Here is a 20,589-nt window from a genome sequence, read left to right as displayed (position 1 = left end):
CTTTCTTCTTGCGGGATTTCAAATGCAATTGAGGAACCCAATGATTGGGATCCACCAGTTGAGAACAGAAAGCTATATATTGCCTTTTTTCCTTCTGAGGCTCTACATCTATAAATATCTCAAACATGAGTACATGTTGGAGACGATCCCTCTCAACCAATGGAAAGCTCTAATAGAGCGTTATGATCAGCAAAAGGAACTCATTTGGCATGAGGCTAATTATGGCTGGATTCATTTACGCCTACAGGATTTTAAACTGTGGCAGAATACAATCATGCTGTTCACAACATTTGCTCCAAGTTGATATTTTGCGATAAGAGCCAACAGAAGCAGAAAGATAGAGAAAACTCTATCAACTATGTTTCCGGAGGACAAGATACTGAACCAATAGTATCGCACTAAAAGGATTCAAGGGAAATTCCTCGAATAACCCTAAGAATCTGACTGGAAAACGCAACATAACAACAAGGCGCAAATCCAATGGTCTACAGAAAGGAAAAGGGAAGGGTAAGGCACCACAACCTCGTTGCAATAGCAACAGGCATTGCAATAGGTGTGGATCTGACTATCATGTCACTAAAGATTGCCGCATCCCAAAAACATCTTGTTCTCCTGTATCAGTAATCCCTAAAGGAGAAAAAGTCTTCTGAGGAACTAAGATTTGAAGCTCACTTCAATCTTACAAAAGAAAGACCGGATGTTGAAAGTTCTCACCAGGCTCCTATTGAACCAGAGAACAACCTCGCTCTTCTCCCAGAGGATACCGCTGCACTTTCTGCAATGGATGACATGCTCATCGAATACTGCTCAACGGACCCACTTGGAGATTTACTGTAATCTCAGTGCGTCCCACTTAGAGATAAAGCTGCTTTAATCTCAGTGTGTTTGAGACAGTATATTGATATCCTATAGTTTGTCAAAACAATAATGGTTGTAATAAGTAGATGAGTACAAACTCCCTTATATTATAAGGTTATAAGACTTGCTAGTCATTAGAGTATGTACTATTAACACTTGTAAACGTCATACTATGTATTTGATGTTTTAATTATTGTATGTATGTATATATATTGGATAAAGAATTCTTAATCAAGCAATTCTTCTTTCATTATAGATGTCTAAGGATATCACTCCGATTGGAGAGGAATTATGTCTTGTGGACAGTGGTACCACAAACTCTATACTTAGGGAGATCAAATACTTTCAAACCCTCAAAAAGAGAGAAGGCAAAGTTTTGACTATCGCTGGGCGCGATACTGTGATAGTTGGCTCAGGACGAGCAATTATTACACTCCCAATGGGTACACAAATTACAATCGAGGATGCTTTATTGTATCCTGATTCAACCCGTACCCTACTAAGTTATAGAGATATTCGTCAAAATGGGTTTCACATTGAAACCCATATGGATAATCGAGAAGAATTTCTTCTCTTAACCAAACAAAACGGATATGGCAAACGCATTTGCGAGAAAATTCCATCTCTCACATCGGGATTGTACTATACATACATTAAGCCCATTGCACATGTTGCGTACAAAGTAATTTTTCAAAATGTTGATGCATTCCACATTTGGCATGATCGACTTGGGCACCCCAGTATTGGTCATCATTTGACCACTGACAAATTATTGGCAACTCTATTGGTCATCATTTGATCACTGACAAATTTCCCAAATCCTCCGATTTCGTATGCACTGCATGTGCTACTGGGAAACTGATTTTGAGACCATCTTATCTCAAAATTAGAGCCGAACCACTTAAATTCCTTGAACGCATTCAAGGAGATATCTGTGGCCCTATTGTGCCAAGATCTGGACCGTTTAGGTACTTTATGGTTCTGATTGACGCATCTACTAGATGGTCTCATGTGTGTCTTCTATCGACACGAAACCATAGATGGTCTCATGTGTGTCTTCTATCGACACGAAACCATGCCTTTGCCAAATTAATGTCTCAAATTATAAGGCTGAAGGCAAATTACCCTGAACATAGGATTCAATCAATCCGTATGGACAATGCTGCCGAATTTACATCCCATGCTTTCGATGATTGTTGTATGGCATTGGGAATTCAGGTTCAGCACTCTGTTCCATATGTCCACACACAAAATGGTTTGGCTGAATCATTGATAAAAAGAATTAAGCTTATTGCTCGACCATTATTGATGAATTGCAAATTACCTTCGTCGTGTTGGGGTCATGCAGTTCTGCACACTGCTGACCTTGTTCAACTACGACCAACTGCATATCATGAAACTTTCCCAATGCAGTTAGTACGTGGAAATCCTCCAAGTATTTCCTATTTGCGTAAGTTTGGTTGTGCTGTATACATACCGATCTCACCACCACAGCGTACCGCTATGGGCCCACATAGAAAAGTGGGGATCTATGTGGGATTTAAATCTCCGTCGATCATATAGTATTTAGAACCCTTAACATGTGATCTATTTACTGCCCGGTTCGCTGACTCTATCTTTGATGAGGAACATTTCCCGGCATTAGGGGGAGACTTCAAGTACCATAAAGAATGCCAGGAAATTGATTGGGATGCCCAAGGTATTCCAGCCTCAGACCCACGTACTACTGAAACTGAACTTCAAGTTCAGAAAATTATACATTTGCAAAGACTTGCAAATAATCTGCCAGATGCATTTACCAATTATAAAGGTGTGACTAAATCTTTCATTCCTGCTTAGAATGCGCCAGAAAGAGTGGAGGTACCAAATAAAACCACTAAACTTCCACTCACTAAAAAGAGAGGAAGAAGTATGGCCACTCAGTGAGAAACAATTGCTAATAAGCAAAGAAAGACGGTAAATGCAAACCAACCTTTAGTTGGTACACACCAAATTGATACTATATATCAAGCAGATCGTGATAGTCTGCAACCTAGCTCGGTGGTGCACAATGCTGAGACTAGGAATTCGGAAGACCATAGACACATTGTTTTGGGAGATCACGATGAGTCTATAAGGGTTGATGAAATTGCCATCAACTACTCTGAAACTGGAGAATCTTTTGATAGAAGAGCTACAATTGTCGACATTAATTTTTCTGAACAAATTGCTGATTGCCTCCAAGTTGATCCAGAACCTAGGTCTATAAAAGAGTGCCAAAAGCGCTCTGATTGGAACAAATGGAAGGACGCAATTGACGCAGAATTAGCCTCGCTTTACAAAAGAGATGTATTCTCGGCTATAATGCCTACTCCTCGTGGTATCTTTCCTGTGGGATACAAATGGGTTTTCGTCCGGAAACGGAACGAAAACAACGAGGTGGTGAGATATAAAGCAAGGCTTGTACCACAAGGTTTTACACAAAAACCTGGCGTTGATTTCAACGAAACTTACTCTCCAGTTATGAGTGGTATAACTTTCCGATATTTAATATCATTGGCAGTACAAAATCGTCTATTTATGCAATTGATGGACATAGTGACAGCATACCTTTATGGGTCACTTGATTCTGATATTTACATGAAGGTTCCTGACGGAATCGACATCCCGAATCAGAAGGTAAATCGTAACATGTATTGTGTTAAGTTGCAGAAGTCACTTTATGGCTTAAAACAATCGGGCAGGATGTGGTACAACCGATTAAGTGAATTCCTTTCGCTAAAGAGATACACTAAAAATGATGTTTGCCCGTGCGTCTTTATCAAAAAGTCCCCCACAGGATTTTGTATTATCTCGGTATATGTCGATGATCTCAACATCATTGGCAATACACAAGATATTAATGAAGCACGCCATCATTTAAAGACGGAATTTGAGATGAAGGATTTGGGTCAAACCAAATTTTGCTTAAGTCTACAACTTGAGCATATACCTTCTGGAATCCTTGTGCACCAAAGTGCATATATCCAGAAAATTTTGGAGAAATTTAATATGGACAAGTCATATCCTTCCAAAACCCCTATGGTGGTTCGATCTCTAGACATGGAGAAAGATCCATTTAGACCAAAGGAGATGGTGAGGATGTACTTGGACCTGATTTTCCATATCTTAGTGCTATTGGCGCACTTATGTACCTTGCAAATAGTACGAGGCCAGATATTGCTTTCTCGGTAAATCTATTAGCAAGATACAATGCTGCTCCTACCAACGCCATTGGACTGGAGTTAAGAATGTCTTTCGATATCTTAATGGCACAAGAGATCTTGGACTTTTCTTTAAAAAGAACCAGGATTCGACTTTAATTGGGTATACTGATGCTGGCTATCTATCTGATCCCCACAATGCCAGATCACAAACAGGATTCGTATTTTTACAAGGTGGAACTGCTATTTCATGGAAGTCTTCTAAACAGACTCTGGTAGCCACTTCCACAAATCATTCTGAAATAATTGCATTATATGAGACATCACGTGAATGTGTATGGCTTCGCAGAATGGTTAACCACATATTAATATCTTGTGGTATTGGTTCATTGGAATCACCTACCATTATCTATGAAGATAATGCCGCTTGTGTTGTTCAGATGGAAACTAGTTATATTAAGAGCAACATCACTAAGCATATTGCTTCTAAATTATTTTATCCTCATGAGCTTCAGCAACATGGAGAGATAAACATCTTGCAAACTAAGTCATGTGATAATCTTGCTGATTTATTCACAAAATATCTACCATACTCCACATTCTTTAAATGTGTCGAAAGAATTGGTATGAGACGACTCAAAAATTTGCAGGATTCAGGGGGGCATCTTCCTCTGGAAAATAACCTATTTTTGTCATATTATACTCTTTTTCCTTTGTATGAGTTTTACCCTTTATGTTTTCTCATTCAAAGTTTTTAACGAGGTAATATCAACATAAGTTATATGTCTTATCATTTGGTTTTTTCCCACTGAAGTTTTTACTAAATGATAACTGTAGACATTATACTATTTTGGATCATACTATGAGCTTTACTCATAGATCTAAAATAGTCAATAATATATATCACGGTTCTCTCCTTATTTTTTCCACTGGGTTTTCAAGGAGTTTTACGTGATGTATTTAACTATAATTATTTCTAAGATTATCTTTACAGATATCTAAAACAGTGAAAGAGCAATGATCAAAGCTGGATTCGATCAAGGGGGAGTGTTATGAAACAACAAGATGATCTCATCCATATAAAAGGATGGATCGCAACCGAAGGCAACCGCGCCTTCCCTAGGCGCTCCTTGGCAACGGCCCAACCATCGCGTCTCCGGTTGCCACCCCTTCCCTATCTATATATTGTACCGCATTGATACTGCTCATTCATTCCCTACATTCTTGTGTGCAATTCTCTCTCTCGCTCAATCCCTCTCGCTCAATCAGTCTTATTCACTTTCAACATATCAGACCAAGCTAATAGAGTATACTACCTCCATTTTTTAATAGATGACGCCATTGACTTTGCCGTTGACTTTTTCTCACATGTTTGATCATTCGTCTTATTCATTTTTTACGTAATTATAATTTATTTTGTTATGAGTTGTTTTATCACTCATAGTACTTTAAGTGTGATTTATATCTTATACATTTGCATAAAATTTTTAAATAAGACGAATGGTCAAACATGTGAGAAAAAGTTAACAGCGTCGTCTATTAAAAAATGGAGGGAGTATGTCAGTACTAGTGTAAGTAATATCTCCCGGGCTAGTCCATGAGTATACTGTAGGAAGCTGAACATCTCCCGCTCCCGCATTACATGGTGTGGATTCCAACAACAGCTCGTCCGGATTTGATGGAAGAAGCTACAAATAACGGACAACATACCACTGATCATTCAATACAGCTACAAAAAATCCACAAGAAATGCTTCCAGCGACAAATGTCTGTATTCATGCATTTACAACCTGTCACCTACATGTTTTTGTTTCAGATTTGTATATCTACCCTACAAAAGTTGTATATTGCCTACAAAAAGAATTCAGTCTTCATCAAAAAGGCATTAGAGGCATTTCCCTCATCGATTTTTGCATCTCCAATCTGAATGAAATTAATTTATGCTGTTCGCTACACCTAGCCAAAACTTTGCAGCTATAGCTAATATTACTGGTAGTCAGGTTTCAGCACCCACGTTGCACCATTTGCACCTCTTTGCAACGTAGCTATTTCCTTCAGCAGATTCTTAAACAGCAGCATATCCTTGGACAGTATCCGGTTCTTGAAGTGTTCAGTTATACTTGTTGAGCTGGCGGAACCACCATGCTGCTGTATGAAGGTGCACAATTGGCGGATTAGGACTTCAGGCTGTACGATCATGCTCCTAGTAGAAGAGCTTGATGCACGGCCATTCCCTGATGAACTCGATGTGTGATTGGAAGCTGATCCCAGGTTGAGTTGATGTTCTAGTGCATCTGAAGCTGCTCCCTCTCGGGTTCCACGTATCCTGGCCAGAAGCTCAGCGGAGGACAGTGCTTTGCCATTTAGAGCACCCACCTGAAGACTTTGGCCCCTGCCATTTGAAGTTTCTGATGGCTGAGAAGAATTAACCAACTGGGTATTGAGTGTTGACCCAAACTTCCTGCGGACAGAGGATGGTGCCCCCGCAGCACCAGCTCTTCCAGTCCATGTAGGAACAGAAAAACTTTCATGACTTCTGAGCATCCGTGATTGGCGTAAAGCTTCAGCTGCCCTTTGTGCCACCTGTGTAGCTTCTGCTTCTAGGCGCAGCTTCTGGTCATCATTAGCATTCATTATGGCATCATGATTGATCGCACTCTGAGGAAGTCCAAAAAAGAGTGTATCATTTTTTAGAAACAAAAATTGAGGCAGCTAATTTGCCTTAAGAGATAAAAAAATATTGCTTACATGAATGCCTTGAGCATCAAAAAGGCTCTTCAAAATGTTGCATTCTTCATCTGCTTGGTCAGGGCAATGATCTTCTTTACCCTGTCCATGCCTGGATGAGCTCGGTTCAGTCCCAGAGGTTGTCGGTGTAGCAGAGGCTGCATATAGCTGGTCTTGTTGCTTGTCACTCGGAACTCCGATATTCACATCCTCAGACAATTGGCTGAAAATATTTGATGTTTCAGTTGAGCCATTATTGTCATCATCTTGCAGCGTAAACAAATCCTTCATGTCTCTGGCTTTAAAAAACCGCCTCTGCTGAGGGTCTTTCAGTACTTTGTTTGTGAGGAAATGCTTGTATATCTGACGATGGTAGACTTTCTCCTCTATTGTCCCACGCGTGATCAGTCTATAAACTGTCACATCTCTAGTTTGCCCAATTCGCCATGCACGTTCCCTAGCCTAACCATAGAGAATTTAATCTTGTTAGCATGGTAATTTAGATAAATGCAACTTTGCAGAGATATTTTCTTTTAAAGATAAAACAAGATATAAATATATAATCCAAAATTTAATGAATAAATCACAAGGCATTACTAAGCCAGCAACAGTATCAGTAGACTATGGTACAAATTATTCATCTGCCAGGTAATCTATCACTGGCATGCAGTTTTTCGAAGTCGACATTTTATTTAAGTAAATTAAGACAGTTATTTAGAACCTTCTTAGAGTTTTGAAAATGCTTTGGGAGAAATATTGAAACAATTTGCAGAATTAAAGAAAAATATAGAGACTGGCAGTACAATACTCTTACATAAACAGTACCTGCATGTCAGTTGAAGGATTCCAGTCAGGATCATATATAATAATCCGGTTTGCACCAGTCAAATTCGTACCCAGTCCACCAACTTTCGTGGTCAGAATGAAAATAAAAATTTCATCTGTGTTATTGAATTCATCAATAAGTGCCATTCTTTGCTTTGCAGGTGTAAGTCCATCCATTCTTCGGTATTGGTATTCGCAAGCTGTCAAGAAGTTCTCCATAATGTCAAGCATTTGTTGTGTCTGAGTGAAAAGAAGAACACGATGACCTTGTTCTTTCCATACTTTAAGAACTTGCTCAACCACTTTCATCTTTCCACTTCTTTCAGGATTCCCATAGTCAGGATTCTGAGCAGCATGTTCTCTCTCAAGTAGATCAGGATGATTGCATATCTTCCTTAGAACATCTATCCCATAAAGGGAATTTCTGTTACCATCAAAGATTTGTTCCACCTCCGAACTAGCAAGAAATGCACGATAAGTAGCACGTTGCTCAGTAGTTAGACTACAGAAAAGAACATGCTCTGTTTTCTTGGGAAGCTGTGCATTGACATCAGCTTTCATTCTTCTAAGAAGGTACGGCATGACCAGGTCACGTAGGACAACAGCACATCGATACGCCGTGGACACTTGCAATGGTGTTGCATTAGCGTACCCACCAACAGTAATTGGAACAGAAAACTCAGCCTCAAACACAGGCAGGACACCTAGTTTTCCAGGGAACACAAAATCAAAGAGAGACCAAAGCTCCGAAAGTTTGTTTTGAATAGGTGCACCTGTCATAATTATCCTGTGCACGGTCTGCAATTGCTTGCACACAAGAGTAATCTCAGCATTAGGATTCCTAATGCGGTGACCCTCATCCAATACAGCATATCCCCATTCTATATCAAGCAACTTCTCCCCTAGGATCCTTAACTGCTCATATGTGGTCAGAAGCAAACCTGATCCTGAACTCACAACACGTGAAATCAAGTCATCCCACTTCTTTGCAGGTTTTGAACGTGTAACCGCTTCTTCCTGATCACTATCCCAGGAAGCTTCACTGTCAGAATCACTAGACCTCTTGCTCTTTTTAGATGAACTGTTTGCAGAGTCATGTAAGATCTCAACCTTGAACTTTGGATACCATCTACTGGCCTCCCTTCGCCACTGTTGCAAAAGGGTTACAGGACAAATAACAATGCTAGGCTTGTAGAGCCCACTGTTATGCAAGGAACCAAGAAATGACAAGACCTGCACAGTCTTTCCCAGGCCCATTTCATCTCCAATTATTCCACCAGCCCTTTGACAATGCAACTCCCATAGCCACTGCACTCCCACTTTCTGGTAGTCAAATAGTTGCGTGTAAAGTGTGCCAGGAATTCTCAAACCTCCTTCAAGGGTAACATCAGTTAACTCATCAGAGCCTTCTGTAACTTGATCTTCATCATCATCTGAAACTGACACAGCTGCCTCTCCAACATCGTTGTCTGTAAGTTCAGAAAGTAGAACAATATGTTCAGAGCAGTGGTCTCACCCAAAGAGTGTTATACAGAGAAGCAGATAGAGTATTCCTTTTGAAAGTGCAACTGTATGTACAATAACAGGAAAGCCTACAAGCTGTGAAGAACCCTTGACTTACCATGCAATGATGATTCCTTAATTGAGTTTGCTTTCCTCCATTTCTTGCCAGGCAGTGGTCTTTTGGTCTTATTTCTTGGTCTCTTCTTTTCCTGCTCATCTGAACTGGGAGAGACAGGACGCTTTAGGGGTTTTCCAAGTCTCTGAAATGGGGCAGCAGGTGCATCTAGCTTAGGTAAAGACTCTGAATCAAGCAATTTGGTTGCTGGGCGGTTCTGTGCAATCTGCTTTAGCGACTGAGCAACTCTAGCAATCCTGGAAGCTTCCATGGCTTCTTCAGTTTGTCCCGCAGAATCATCTTGTCTATGAGAAGGTTCGGGTAGTTCCACACGTTTCTCAAAGCCCTTCAACTTATGGAATGGTGTCAACAAACCCTTCCTGATCAGTTCTTCCCTTTCCTACAGAAGAAGAGAAAATATATCGTATATTGTTAGAAGAGAGTGAGGCATAACGGATATGAGAGGAAACAAGGCCCAGAGAGGCTCACAGTTTCCATAAATCCCGCAGAGGCTCCATCAAGCACTGCATCGAAGTCGTTGTCATCATCATAGGTGACAGTTTTCATCGGGCGTTTCACGATGTTTTTAGGCCCTACAGGTGGCTTTTTGCGCCTCGGCTCGTCTTGGACCAGCATGGCCAGCATTTTATCTTTTCGATTGGAGGCAGATGGAGAAGGATGTGACTGTAGTATCTCTTTCTGTATCTGTGCTTTAGCTTTCCTGAGGCTTGTAAGACGGTCGGCAGCAAGGGCTTGCTGGAGGTGTCCTCCTCCATGATGATCTGGCTGGTCCTTGCCTTTATGCTCATGTGGTTTATTTCCGGATGGTTGCTTAAGCTTAGCTCCTTTGATGGTGGAGGCTACAGCATCAATTTCAATTTGCACAGAGCGCAGTTTGTGATGCAGTTTGGCGAGAGCATCATCAGGTTGATGACCTCCATTGATGGTTGGTCCAGATGAGTCGGCAGGATCAGTTGTTGCCTGGAATGGAGGTATCGATCAGATTGTGCAGCATGAGTTATACTATACCTGTGATGTGATATATGGAATGGATGGGTTGTGCTTGTGGGCGTGAGAGAGAGAGAGAAGAGTGCATTGCATTGCGTAGCGTACCTGTGATATGATTCTCCTTTCAATATCGTGGATGTCTGCGGACGTGACACCAAGGCGGTGAAGCAAGCGTTGGTCATCGTCATCGTCCTCCATGGAGCCAGTCACCTGAAAAGAGAGAAAAAAACAACATCGATCCATGGGTTAGCAGCAACACAAGAAGAAGAAGAAGAGTAGGAGGGTTCGTCCGCGGGGCAAGGGGCTCACCTCTGAGTCTTAGGGCATAGATGCTGTGGTGTGCGCCGATTCGCCCACGCCCCGCCGCCAAGTCGAAAGAGAAACCCTACTCCCCCCGACCCCGACCCCGACCCGACTCAGAGGAGAGAGGAGAGGAGAGGAATCAAGGGAGGGAAGGAGGATGAGAGGCGGAATCGGAGCCGGATGAAAACTGGCAAGGCAAAATCGATCGATGGATGGATCCCCAATCCCAATCCGATCCGCCTCTTCCTCTCTTCTCACAGGAGGAGGAACAAAAAGCCTCAGCCGCCCGCCACCGCCTCTCCCCTTCCCGACCCTAAGTTAACCCATTGGAGTATTTCATTTTTAATATCTGACGACTTTCGGTATTTCTCTTTTTCTTCCATGACACGATAACTTACTTCAAAGTATTTCTCATACATCTTACTACTATACTATATTTATTTGCTTACATCTTATTATGAAAATGCCTCACTAAATACCTATTGAGCGCCTTTCAAGTGTTACACTTAGAATTTCCCGCGCTTTCTTTTTTCATTTATTACGTATGGAATACTTCCCTATGTAAATAAAGTATATATTGATTCCCTATGTCGTACCCCAATCACATTCTGCTTCCATATAGTATACAATTGTATCAAAAATAAATATCAAAAGTACAATTAAAATGAATAAACATATATAGTTCACAGTCCCAAGTCTCAACGAGGCCGCTCGGAGAAAAAACAAACCCCACAATTACCCAACTTTTTTTTAAAAAAAAATAATCAAACTTTCCAAATCTTACCAGTTTTTACCGGTTTACCAACGGTTTCGCTATGTTGAACACAAACTATGTTGTCAATATAAAACATTGTAATTTATAGATGACCTAATAGCTCAAATATTTCTTCTCCAATTTTCGCCACTTGAAAACATAATAGATTGATGTATCGAACGCATCATATTTCGTCTCACATGTCAGAAACAAGTTCACCACGCATCCATAAGCTTAGCTTCTCGATTTACTACGCGAGATCTACCAACATCAATCCCATTGGCACATACAACATAAATGTGAAGCCTCACTCGCCATTCTCAACAACATACAATGCAATGAATAGGTATCTGTATCAGGCAACTTCAAAATGATGCATTGAGATTTCATCTGTTACCAAATGCAATGAATAGGTATCAGTATCAGGCAACTTCAAAATGATGCATTGAGATTTCATCTGTTACAAAATCTACTCTCCAATTCTCTGGGTTAGGTTTTCAACTTCCAAAAACACAAACAGAGAAAATTCATACAGTTCAAGGATGCGGCAGCCTTAAAGCTCTCGCGCTATCAATCTAAAAAACCTGCCACCATCTCTTCCTCTTTTTAATAAAAAGAACAAACACTGCCTTATATATGGTAGGCAAGTATATCAACGCCTCTTCTTGCTTGCTTTTGCACCGCTGGATTTTGACGGGCTTGCAACCAGGTAGATAAACACTCCAACCAAGCCAACAACGGACACCAGCGACCCGTACTTCGCCACAAGCCTCTGCAAATGGATAATTTCTCAGTAATTTCTTCTACCATAGATGCACTAGAAAAGGTGCTCCTTGTAGAATAAAACAAAGAGTAAATTTACCTTAGCCTGAACCAACAAGGAGAGAACATCAAGAATTCATACACGGCGCATGCCAGTAACATAAACAGCATCAGCACATTAGGATCATAGAGCGAAACAGACTAGAATGTACATGCAATGGCACAATTACTTACCCATTCAAACTTCTTTTCTGGAGGCCTCTCAGCAAGAACATCAAGTGCAAGGATGGGGGTTGAATAGGCCTCCTTCACCATACAAAAAAAAAAAAATTGAGCAATTGCAAGCATAGCAGAATAGCATTTTTCTTTAAAAAAAAAGAGCTGAAGTTTAAAAAAAGTGCGTAAGTGTAACAGATTAAACCTGAAGCGCAGCCTTTGTGGGAACACGATAGGTAATAACCGCAGGTGAACCTTGAAACCTGCCCTGTACTTTGGTCTCCAAGACAAATGCATGCGAAGCAGTGACACCACTAGAAGCAACAAAGATAAAGTCATTTCCTGTAACACCTTATAATGAATCACATAGCAGAGAGATGCTGCATGAAATGCACTCACGGGTCAAGCCTTTCCAATGTCTTTGACATCTCTCCAGAGACAAGCTCAAATGCCTCCTTTGGCCAAGTATCATCATTAATGCTCACATCATAGGCAGTTCTGCAATAAATTTTACGGTCAGTTTATTACTATGTGATATACATAGTTGCTTGCCATCATATCACATAGAGAAAGTAAACTAATCCAAAATAGGAAAAGAAAAACAATGGCAGATTTTGGCAATTTAATGCAACTGTAGTCTATAGGTAATGCACTTTCAGGGAAAAGAATAGATAAACCAGAACACCCTTTGACATCATATCAGAATGGCACATGTTTTTTTGTCGAGTCTGACATCCTGAGTCTGAGTAGGATTCGGGCACCCATTGCATGTACAATTCTTTTCTGCCGAATCAGACACGCGAATCCAAGGCAGAGTTTGAGGCCTGTGTTGGTGTCCAGGTAAACACTGGCAAAACATTCTCATTTTACCAAGCTCTCCATGGGCTGCTAAGCTAATCTTTAACAGAATTTCCACCAAGATCCAGTAAATAATTCCAAGCTAAAATTTAGCAATAATCCATATTTCTGTACATAAAAAGAGTCAGTTATGTTGTTGTGTCCGAACTACCAACTTTAGTTTGAAATTGTTATTACTTCTCGGGGAAGAAAGTTAAGTTGTTAGTTTTGGGCAAAGCTGGTGCTTTGGGCAGCATGGAAAAGTTTGGACTTGAGAGAGAGAAATGTTGATAGCAGGCATTGTAAGAACATATGGAGGGAACAAAAAAGGCATAGGGTGAATAAGCTGGCAAGTCACCTAGTATGTAATTTCAGCAAAATAAGGCGAATATAACAGAGAGTGAAACCATTGTAAATAGGCTAAACCATGTGTGGTTTATTACAAGTAGAATCCTATTAGCATAACATAATCTGGCAAGAAAGACATAACAGTAGATGATGAGATGGAGCACAAGCCCATGCAATTTAAAGATACTAGCATATGCAGTGAATCTTTTGGCTTTCTAGTTAATTGCTTGTTTGTTTTAAGCGTAGAAAAGAAAGCAGTAGCAGAGTAATGGTTGATTAGTTGGCAATTACGACATGGAAGGGGTCTGGATCTATCTATAGAAATAGAGGACGGATCCTCAGATGCAGATCCGAGAAGAAAAAGACAAGTGAAGTTCCCTTGCAACAACGAGGAGAGGAGAGGAGAGATCGGAGGAGGAGGAGGAGGAGGAGGAGGAGAGGAGAGTAGTTACGCGGATCCCTGGTTGTAGAGGTCGAGGGAGACGGCGAGGCGCTCGACGCCAGGCTTGGGGCGGGAGAGCGAAACCTTCTTGTGCGCGACGAGGAAGGGCGCGTCGGCGGAGGCGGAGGCGGCTGCGGCGAGGAGGAGAAGGAGGAGGATGGATCGCGCCATCGCCATGGTCGATGCTGCTGCAGCTGCTGCCTTGTGGATCTGATTCTGGATGCCCTTCCTCTTGCTTCTTCTCCTCGTGTACTAGTACTAGACTACTAGTACTACTACTACTAGTATGTCAACTCCGCCCGTGGGTGGAGCTCAGACTTTTCTTCTACTCACTTACTACTCGATAGGGACCTCCCTGGGCTGGGCTGGGCTGCATTTGATGGGCCTCCGCACCAAAGCAAATACCTTGTCCATCGAGTTCCCACTTGTCATCCTGTCCACAGTTACAAACTTGCTCATTTGACACAAACACAACTGACGAACAAGCATAGATATGAACAAGTGTAGATTCTAGCCACACTCACAGCTTCTTTTTTTGAAAATAAATTCGACTTCTTTTTCATTCTGCTACATATGTCTCCCTCACAAGTCACAAGGGAATGTAAAAATATCAATCGAATGATTGATCATTCGGTACAAAATTAATCAATCAGTAGCTGTGGCGGCACTTTTTGCTTCCTGGTCCTGGAACATCTAAGGCAATTCCTCAGGGATCAGGAGGTACATACATGACCAACAATCTATACATCAATGGATCCTTCCTTCTTTTAGAAGGGCTTCCCAGCAGCTTCCATCATCGACTTCGCTCGGATCAGCCTCTCTATTTGCCTCACAATCTGTTGTTCAAAATACACACAAAAATAATGCTGTCAACATTTCTTTCTTTCGCAAAACCCATTTCTTTCTTTCTTTCTTCCCCAGCTCTACAACATCTTTTTTACTACTTTTATCTATCTAACTGATTTACCTCAAGGACCATGTCCTCTAGGGTCACTGAGTCGATGCTACTGTAGCCCAGTTGAGATGCCACATCTGAAAGGTATTCAACACCAAGTCAATAATAACAACAACCATATATATAATTCAACATTTGCTTTCTTTTCCTTTTCTTTTCCAACTTTATGGAAGAAAATGATGTTTATGCATCTCTCTGTTTACTTTGTACTGAAACAGTTATATCAGAAACTCCATAGCGCTCTTTTAGTTCATCGTGTCGCTGTCGGACTCTGCTCATTGCCTGCAAACATGACATTTCAGATGTGACCGGCAGATATTAAGCAGTCAAGTGACAACAAAGTTGGCTCTTAATAAAGTCATTTTAATGCAACGACAAAGTCAGAAATATAGCCAGCCATGGAGTCAACCTAGACTCGCAACGCATCAAGCAACAGGATGTGGATTTTGGGAGGCAGTGTGTTTTACATAGGAAAAGATTATTAAGGGAGTATACTTGAATACATATTCACAGGCTGTTGTTAACAAATGCTGGAGTCGATTGTTGTTTAACAAATAAAGGGTTGCTGGACATAGTGTAGCCAGAGTTATATGTATTATGTGTAAAAACCGAGAAACTATGAAGGTTGCAGTCTTAAAGAGGATTGTGCAAGAGGAGGACAGATGAACCTCAGAAAAGGAATCAGGGTCTGAAGTAGCTTGTGTCTTCAACATATCATTCACCACCAATTCCAGAGGAATATCAATCCAAATGGAGACTCCATGCCTCAGTAGCCCTCTAAGAGAATTAGCATAAGAAGAGTTGATGAGAAGGCGGATGTGAGATATGAGAGAATGGTGGGTGAAGGCAGCATACAGATTGGTTGAGTTCATGACAGCACCATCCCCACAGCAAAGCACGAGGCTGCCCATGGAGGTGAGCTGTTTCAGGCCTTCAGTCTGCCATCATTTACAAGAGAAGACAAGTGTTAAATCAAGGGATGTATCTATGTCTAGATTGGTTGGAACTTGGAAGATAAAGTAAGTTGGACACGAAGAAATAAGGGTACCTCGACTTCGAGGTAGCCGTTGAGGTCGGATTCCCGGAAAGCATTGAGGGCATCTTTGCCTCCAAGAACATCCTCCAGCAGCTCTTCGCTGCAGAGGTAGCGGTATATGATGGAATTGGCAAGGAGCTTTGCAATGTTGCGCTTGGCAGTACAGTCGGTTCCTGCCATGCATCGTTAACTAATAATAATGAATGCAGAATGAGGCAGATTGATTAGAAAGAGAGAGAGAGAGAGAGAGGAATGGGAATAGGATACGGACCGACGATGTAGATGGGTGTTTTCCTGAAATCGCCAACGGCCTCCGCAGTTTTCCTCTGAAATGGATAGCAACGCGTTATTAGTTCGCAGCAGAGAGGAAGAGGAAGGCAGGAAGGGAGAGAGGGTACGAACGAGCAGCTCAACGGAAGGGTTAAGCTCCTCCAGAGTTTGCTCCGAGCCTGCAATCCCAACCCAACAACGAACTGAGTTAGTTCAATTACTAATATACAGTAGATAGATAGCAACGGAAGAGGCGCAGAGAAGGGGTGGAGGTGGAAGGGTCGGGCAGATAGATACTCGGGAAGGCGCGTAGACGACGACGATGGGGGCGGCTGATGGTGGAGGAGGAGGAGAGGAAGAAGCGCTTCGAGTTCCAAGACACAGCGCCCGGACCCAAGCTCGCCGCCGCCCCTCTCATCGCCGCCATTGCCATTGCCATGCTTTCTCTTCGTTCGTTCGTTATCCGCACGACCGCACCGCTGCCGGCCAGGCCAGGCCAGGGCGAAGGCCAACACACACACACACACACACACACACAAAAAATCAATTTAAAAATAAAATAAGTGTGGGTCCCACCTAAAATAATATCTCCGCCCCTGCTGTGTAATGGACGGTGTGCGATGGGATGCGGGCCCCACGTGCCAGACTCCTCTTCCTTCCCCTTATAAAACTCACTCACTCCCTCCCTCCCTCCTTGCTCCCTCCAATTCTAGGGTTCATCTTCCTCCGCCGCCGCCGCCATTCTTAGCCCCTCCCTTGTTTTCTCACAACAGACAGTGGATCACTAGATTGGATGGGTTTTGTCTTGATTTCACCCATCGCCCAATGTTCTTCTGCCGTCTTTTCTTCTGAATTTTGTTCCTTTTTGTTGTTGTTGTTTCTCGCTTATCATACTGTTTTATGGTTATGGCGTTGGATTGGATTGGAGGATGAATGGCTGTTTCAATGCATGAAAAATGATATGATGAGCTCGTTAGGTTGCTGCAGCATCCGTGATGCCATGTGCATAACCATCAAATTCCACACGAGATTTCTGATCATTCTTTTTCCCCCCTGTTTTCTTTCCCTCTGATTATTCCGAGTGCTGCTTTGGATGCTTGAATGGAGTGATGAAACGTTAATATTAACTGTTGTGAGCCAGCTGACCGCTGCGATGATACACTAATTCCACATGAGATTTCTGACCATTCAAGCTCTTATTTCCTTCACCCAACATCTCTTGTTTCTCCATCCCCGTTTTAATTCTCTCTTTTTATTTTGACGAGGGGATCCGTTACAAGATGCCAGTAATTCATGATGACGATAAGTAATCGACTTAACATGACTGATTTACTCATCAGTCATCGCCACTCAACATGACTACTGATTCATTCATCTCCATGATGGTGGGATGGGTAGATAATTTACCCAACACCAAGCCATTTACAGAACAAATGGAGTGAGCAATTACTGAGTAAGATTAGATCAATCAGTCATCGTTAAATTGATGGTAAGTGAAAAATGTCAATCCGGTCATCCCTCGGAAATCACAGTGATCTTTGAGACAGATTCACGAGCTTAAGTAGCGTTCTTTCATGGTTTCCTCATGCATGAAAGTAGCGTTCTTTCATGGTTTCCTCATGCATGAAATGAGTTCAAAGCTATAAATACAACTAAGGATGATCCTATTTTTGCAAAGGAAAGAAGAGACTTTTACAGCAGCCATATCCCTCTGCAATGTTGGTACAATTTGCATGAGAAAAGAAGTATTAAATCTCTTTTGCAAATCAATTCATCCCCGCTCCAGTCAGATTGTGGCAACAGCAAGGACTGGAACAACCGGTAGCCCAAAACTGAAAAGAATGATCCTCATTCTCAAATGTCCAATCATGTCCCTAGAACGCAAGCAACCAAAAAAAAAAAATCCTCACAATAGGCATGAGGCAATACCAAAATGCCGGTTTACAATGCCGCACAACAATTCACAGCATAAACTAGATCCGATATTCTACCACACTCTGAATCTCCTCCTCAACAGTCAGAACCTATCAAAACACACACCAATCAAATCAGCATACAAAACGAATCATAGTACACAACTTCAGAAGCAGGCAAGACCCTGCGGCGCACAGTTAGATCCTCTTGGGCATAGACGTTGCTCCTCAATAAAGCAATCTAGCTCAGATTACAAAATTGGCTCGACTCCATCAGTGACTAGAACTGGGGGAGCGAAAAAGAAGGAAGTCATCCTCAAAGTACAACAGCTGCCTTGTCTGGAGTAACATTCTGGAGGACAGTGGCTATCAAAGGCTCATAATGGTCGGCACCAGCACCACACCATGCTGCAAGAAAAAGAATTGGACATCTACCTTAAGTCCAGACACATTGCAACTGACAGCATAGACAGCAACTAAATTTTGTTGAGACACCAATTTTCAGTTCGTACTAGGTTGCTGGGCAAATGATTCCCAAAGTTACCTGTTCCCTTCATGAAAAGAAAAATCGGTGGCTCGCAAATTTCTCCTCTAGGGCGGTGTGGTAGGAAGAACACACAGTTGTCCTCGTCAACCATTGCATCCGCTCCATGTGCTTGCACCTACAAACAAAAGGGCCTGTTAGATTGCAGATAAAAGTGCTGAGAAAACTATGAAACAGAGATGCAAGATAGCAGCCAGATCTATGGTGACTAGCAAACTATCATGCAGAACATTCACACGGGCTTTACCACATAAACTTCTCTCTTGAACTCGGTTGCCAGGCACTCGATAGCAATATCATCACCAAAAGCTGCAGCATGGCCATCCCGGTTCTCATCGATGGTCAGTAAGCCTTCCTCTGTGTACTGTAGAGTGATTATGTTGTGCTCGTCCTCTGCGGAACCAGAGACAGACATGTACTTGGCCCAACTATCTCCATTGTTTACAGCTATGCATCTCTCCCTGTATATGGTTTCAGCTGCCATTTCCCTGCAAGGCAGTGAACGTCAAGACTGGTATACAGAGGTGGATAGTAGGAAACAGGTTGATTTGGTGAGCAGGCTCCAATCCATGGGTTGTTACAACTGTACAGTTGCAGCAGGAAGCATAAATTGTTGTTTAACATGCATAGCAACTTGGGATTCTTGTGTGATGAAGATGTACAACTGTACAGGGTGGTCAACATGACGATACTAAAACTAATAGGTCAGGCAGCATCTAATACATGCATGGAAGTTTTGGATATTCAAGTTGATTCCCACTACATGTGCATACGCGTAGGTGACACTTTTTTTTTAAGAGAAAGAAATTCGTTGTCTTTGACCATTTCATTTAGGCAGGACCTAGGCGCAGTAGTAATTGAAGTCGTAATTGTAAAGCTAATAGTAGTAGGGATATGTGCAAAAGGAGGAGATTTATTAATCAATGGGGAAAAAAACAGGAGCAAGAGGTGGCATGAAAGAAATTCCGCGCGATTGGAGAGGGTGCAAGAAAAGAAAAGAGAGAGGGGATCGATCCGGGAGGGTGTGGATTGATGATAAGAACCAACCTTTGGATGCCGAGGTCGACGAGGTCGTTGATGGCAGCGTCGAGGTGGTGGCGCAGGGTCTTGGGCGCGAGCAACTTGAGCTCCTGCACGACGTGGACGCCCCAGCCGGCCTTGAGATCCGGCGCGTAGAGGTGGCGCACGGCCGCATCGATGGCGTCTCTGTCGGGGGCTTGGGCGGCGGCGTAGAGGTGGGAGAAGCGGCGGACGATGCGGTGCCTGAGGTCGCGCGCGTCGGGCTTGGCGGAGGCGGCCTTGCGGGCGGCGGTGAAGAGGCAGTTGCCGTCGGCGTCGACCTCCCCGGCGTGGTCAAGGCGGAAGACGAGGGGCGGGAGCGGGAGCGTGGCGGGGGGCTTCCAGGCGACGCCGCGCTCCCAGATCCGGTGGAGGCGGCGGCGCTGCTGGTCCTCGAGCGCGGCGACGGCGGTCCAGCTGGTGGGGGGGTCGGGGTCGGGGGTGGGCCAGGTGAGGAGCGGGGGCGCAGGGGCAGGGGAAGGTGCCTCGGCGACGGCGACGGCGGCGGAGGAGGAGTCGCAGAGGAGCTTGCCCATTGATGGATGAGAGGGAGGAGGGGAGGGAGCTTAGCTTAGCTATAGGAGGCGGCTAGGGTTTCGTTTGGTTGAAGAGGAGAAGGAAAAATGGAATGGAGGGGAGAAAGACGAGCGCCGAGCGAGACAGACGATGAGACCAACACAACACAACACGGTAAGCAAAGGAAATGTGACCGTTGCTTCTTGGCTCCTCCTCTGCCTGCCACCCACCCACACCCACTACAGGTGTAGTAGTAGTATTTCCTTTCTTGCCCCTCCCTTCTTCTGGAAACTTCCTCTTCCCTTCCTATCTTGCTTGGTTATTTTGGTAACAACCATCCAGACGACTCACACACAGGAGGAGGATGTGGTTGGTGGGCTGGCCTCCCTGCTCCCCTCCCACGCCACGTACGCGTG

General features: G+C 43.0%; 4 protein-coding genes across 4 annotated transcripts; all 4 read right to left on the bottom strand.

Annotated features, from left to right (window-relative positions):
• Positions 1–5,779: 5,779 nt before the first annotated feature.
• On the bottom strand, positions 5,780–10,829 carry LOC127766639 (DNA excision repair protein CSB). The gene is made up of 7 exons (XM_052291749.1): positions 10,528–10,829; positions 10,324–10,428; positions 9,700–10,191; positions 9,214–9,610; positions 7,593–9,061; positions 6,789–7,229; positions 5,780–6,698 (listed from the first exon to the last, which is right to left on the bottom strand). Exons 2-7 carry the CDS (start codon positions 10,414–10,416, stop codon positions 6,027–6,029), a joined length of 3,564 nt encoding a protein of 1,187 aa, XP_052147709.1. The 5' UTR covers positions 10,417–10,428; positions 10,528–10,829; the 3' UTR covers positions 5,780–6,026.
• An 860-nt stretch (positions 10,830–11,689) lies between these two features.
• On the bottom strand, positions 11,690–14,152 carry LOC127766656 (uncharacterized). Its single transcript, XM_052291770.1, has 6 exons — positions 13,891–14,152; positions 12,653–12,751; positions 12,459–12,567; positions 12,272–12,343; positions 12,138–12,143; positions 11,690–12,047 (listed from the first exon to the last, which is right to left on the bottom strand). Exons 1-6 carry the CDS (start codon positions 14,055–14,057, stop codon positions 11,928–11,930), a joined length of 573 nt encoding a protein of 190 aa, XP_052147730.1. The 5' UTR covers positions 14,058–14,152; the 3' UTR covers positions 11,690–11,927.
• A 222-nt stretch (positions 14,153–14,374) lies between these two features.
• LOC127766647 (probable inactive shikimate kinase like 1, chloroplastic) lies at positions 14,375–16,674 on the bottom strand. The gene is made up of 9 exons (XM_052291761.1): positions 16,439–16,674; positions 16,274–16,320; positions 16,143–16,197; positions 15,884–16,044; positions 15,691–15,773; positions 15,504–15,612; positions 15,039–15,117; positions 14,848–14,912; positions 14,375–14,716 (listed from the first exon to the last, which is right to left on the bottom strand). Exons 1-9 carry the CDS (start codon positions 16,578–16,580, stop codon positions 14,648–14,650), a joined length of 810 nt encoding a protein of 269 aa, XP_052147721.1. The 5' UTR covers positions 16,581–16,674; the 3' UTR covers positions 14,375–14,647.
• Positions 16,675–18,168: 1,494 nt separating this feature from the next.
• LOC127765918 (uncharacterized) lies at positions 18,169–20,388 on the bottom strand. Its single transcript, XM_052290928.1, has 4 exons — positions 19,646–20,388; positions 18,846–19,086; positions 18,599–18,716; positions 18,169–18,462 (listed from the first exon to the last, which is right to left on the bottom strand). Exons 1-4 carry the CDS (start codon positions 20,191–20,193, stop codon positions 18,371–18,373), a joined length of 999 nt encoding a protein of 332 aa, XP_052146888.1. The 5' UTR covers positions 20,194–20,388; the 3' UTR covers positions 18,169–18,370.
• Between the last annotated feature and the right edge of the window lie 201 nt (positions 20,389–20,589).

The sequence above is a fragment of the Oryza glaberrima genome, chromosome 1, assembly GCF_000147395.1.
Source record: "Oryza glaberrima chromosome 1, OglaRS2, whole genome shotgun sequence".
NCBI classification, from domain to species: Eukaryota; Viridiplantae; Streptophyta; class Magnoliopsida; order Poales; family Poaceae; genus Oryza; species Oryza glaberrima.
The sequence above is the reverse complement of the archived record's forward strand: the minus strand, read 5'-3'. Positions and strand labels throughout refer to the sequence as shown.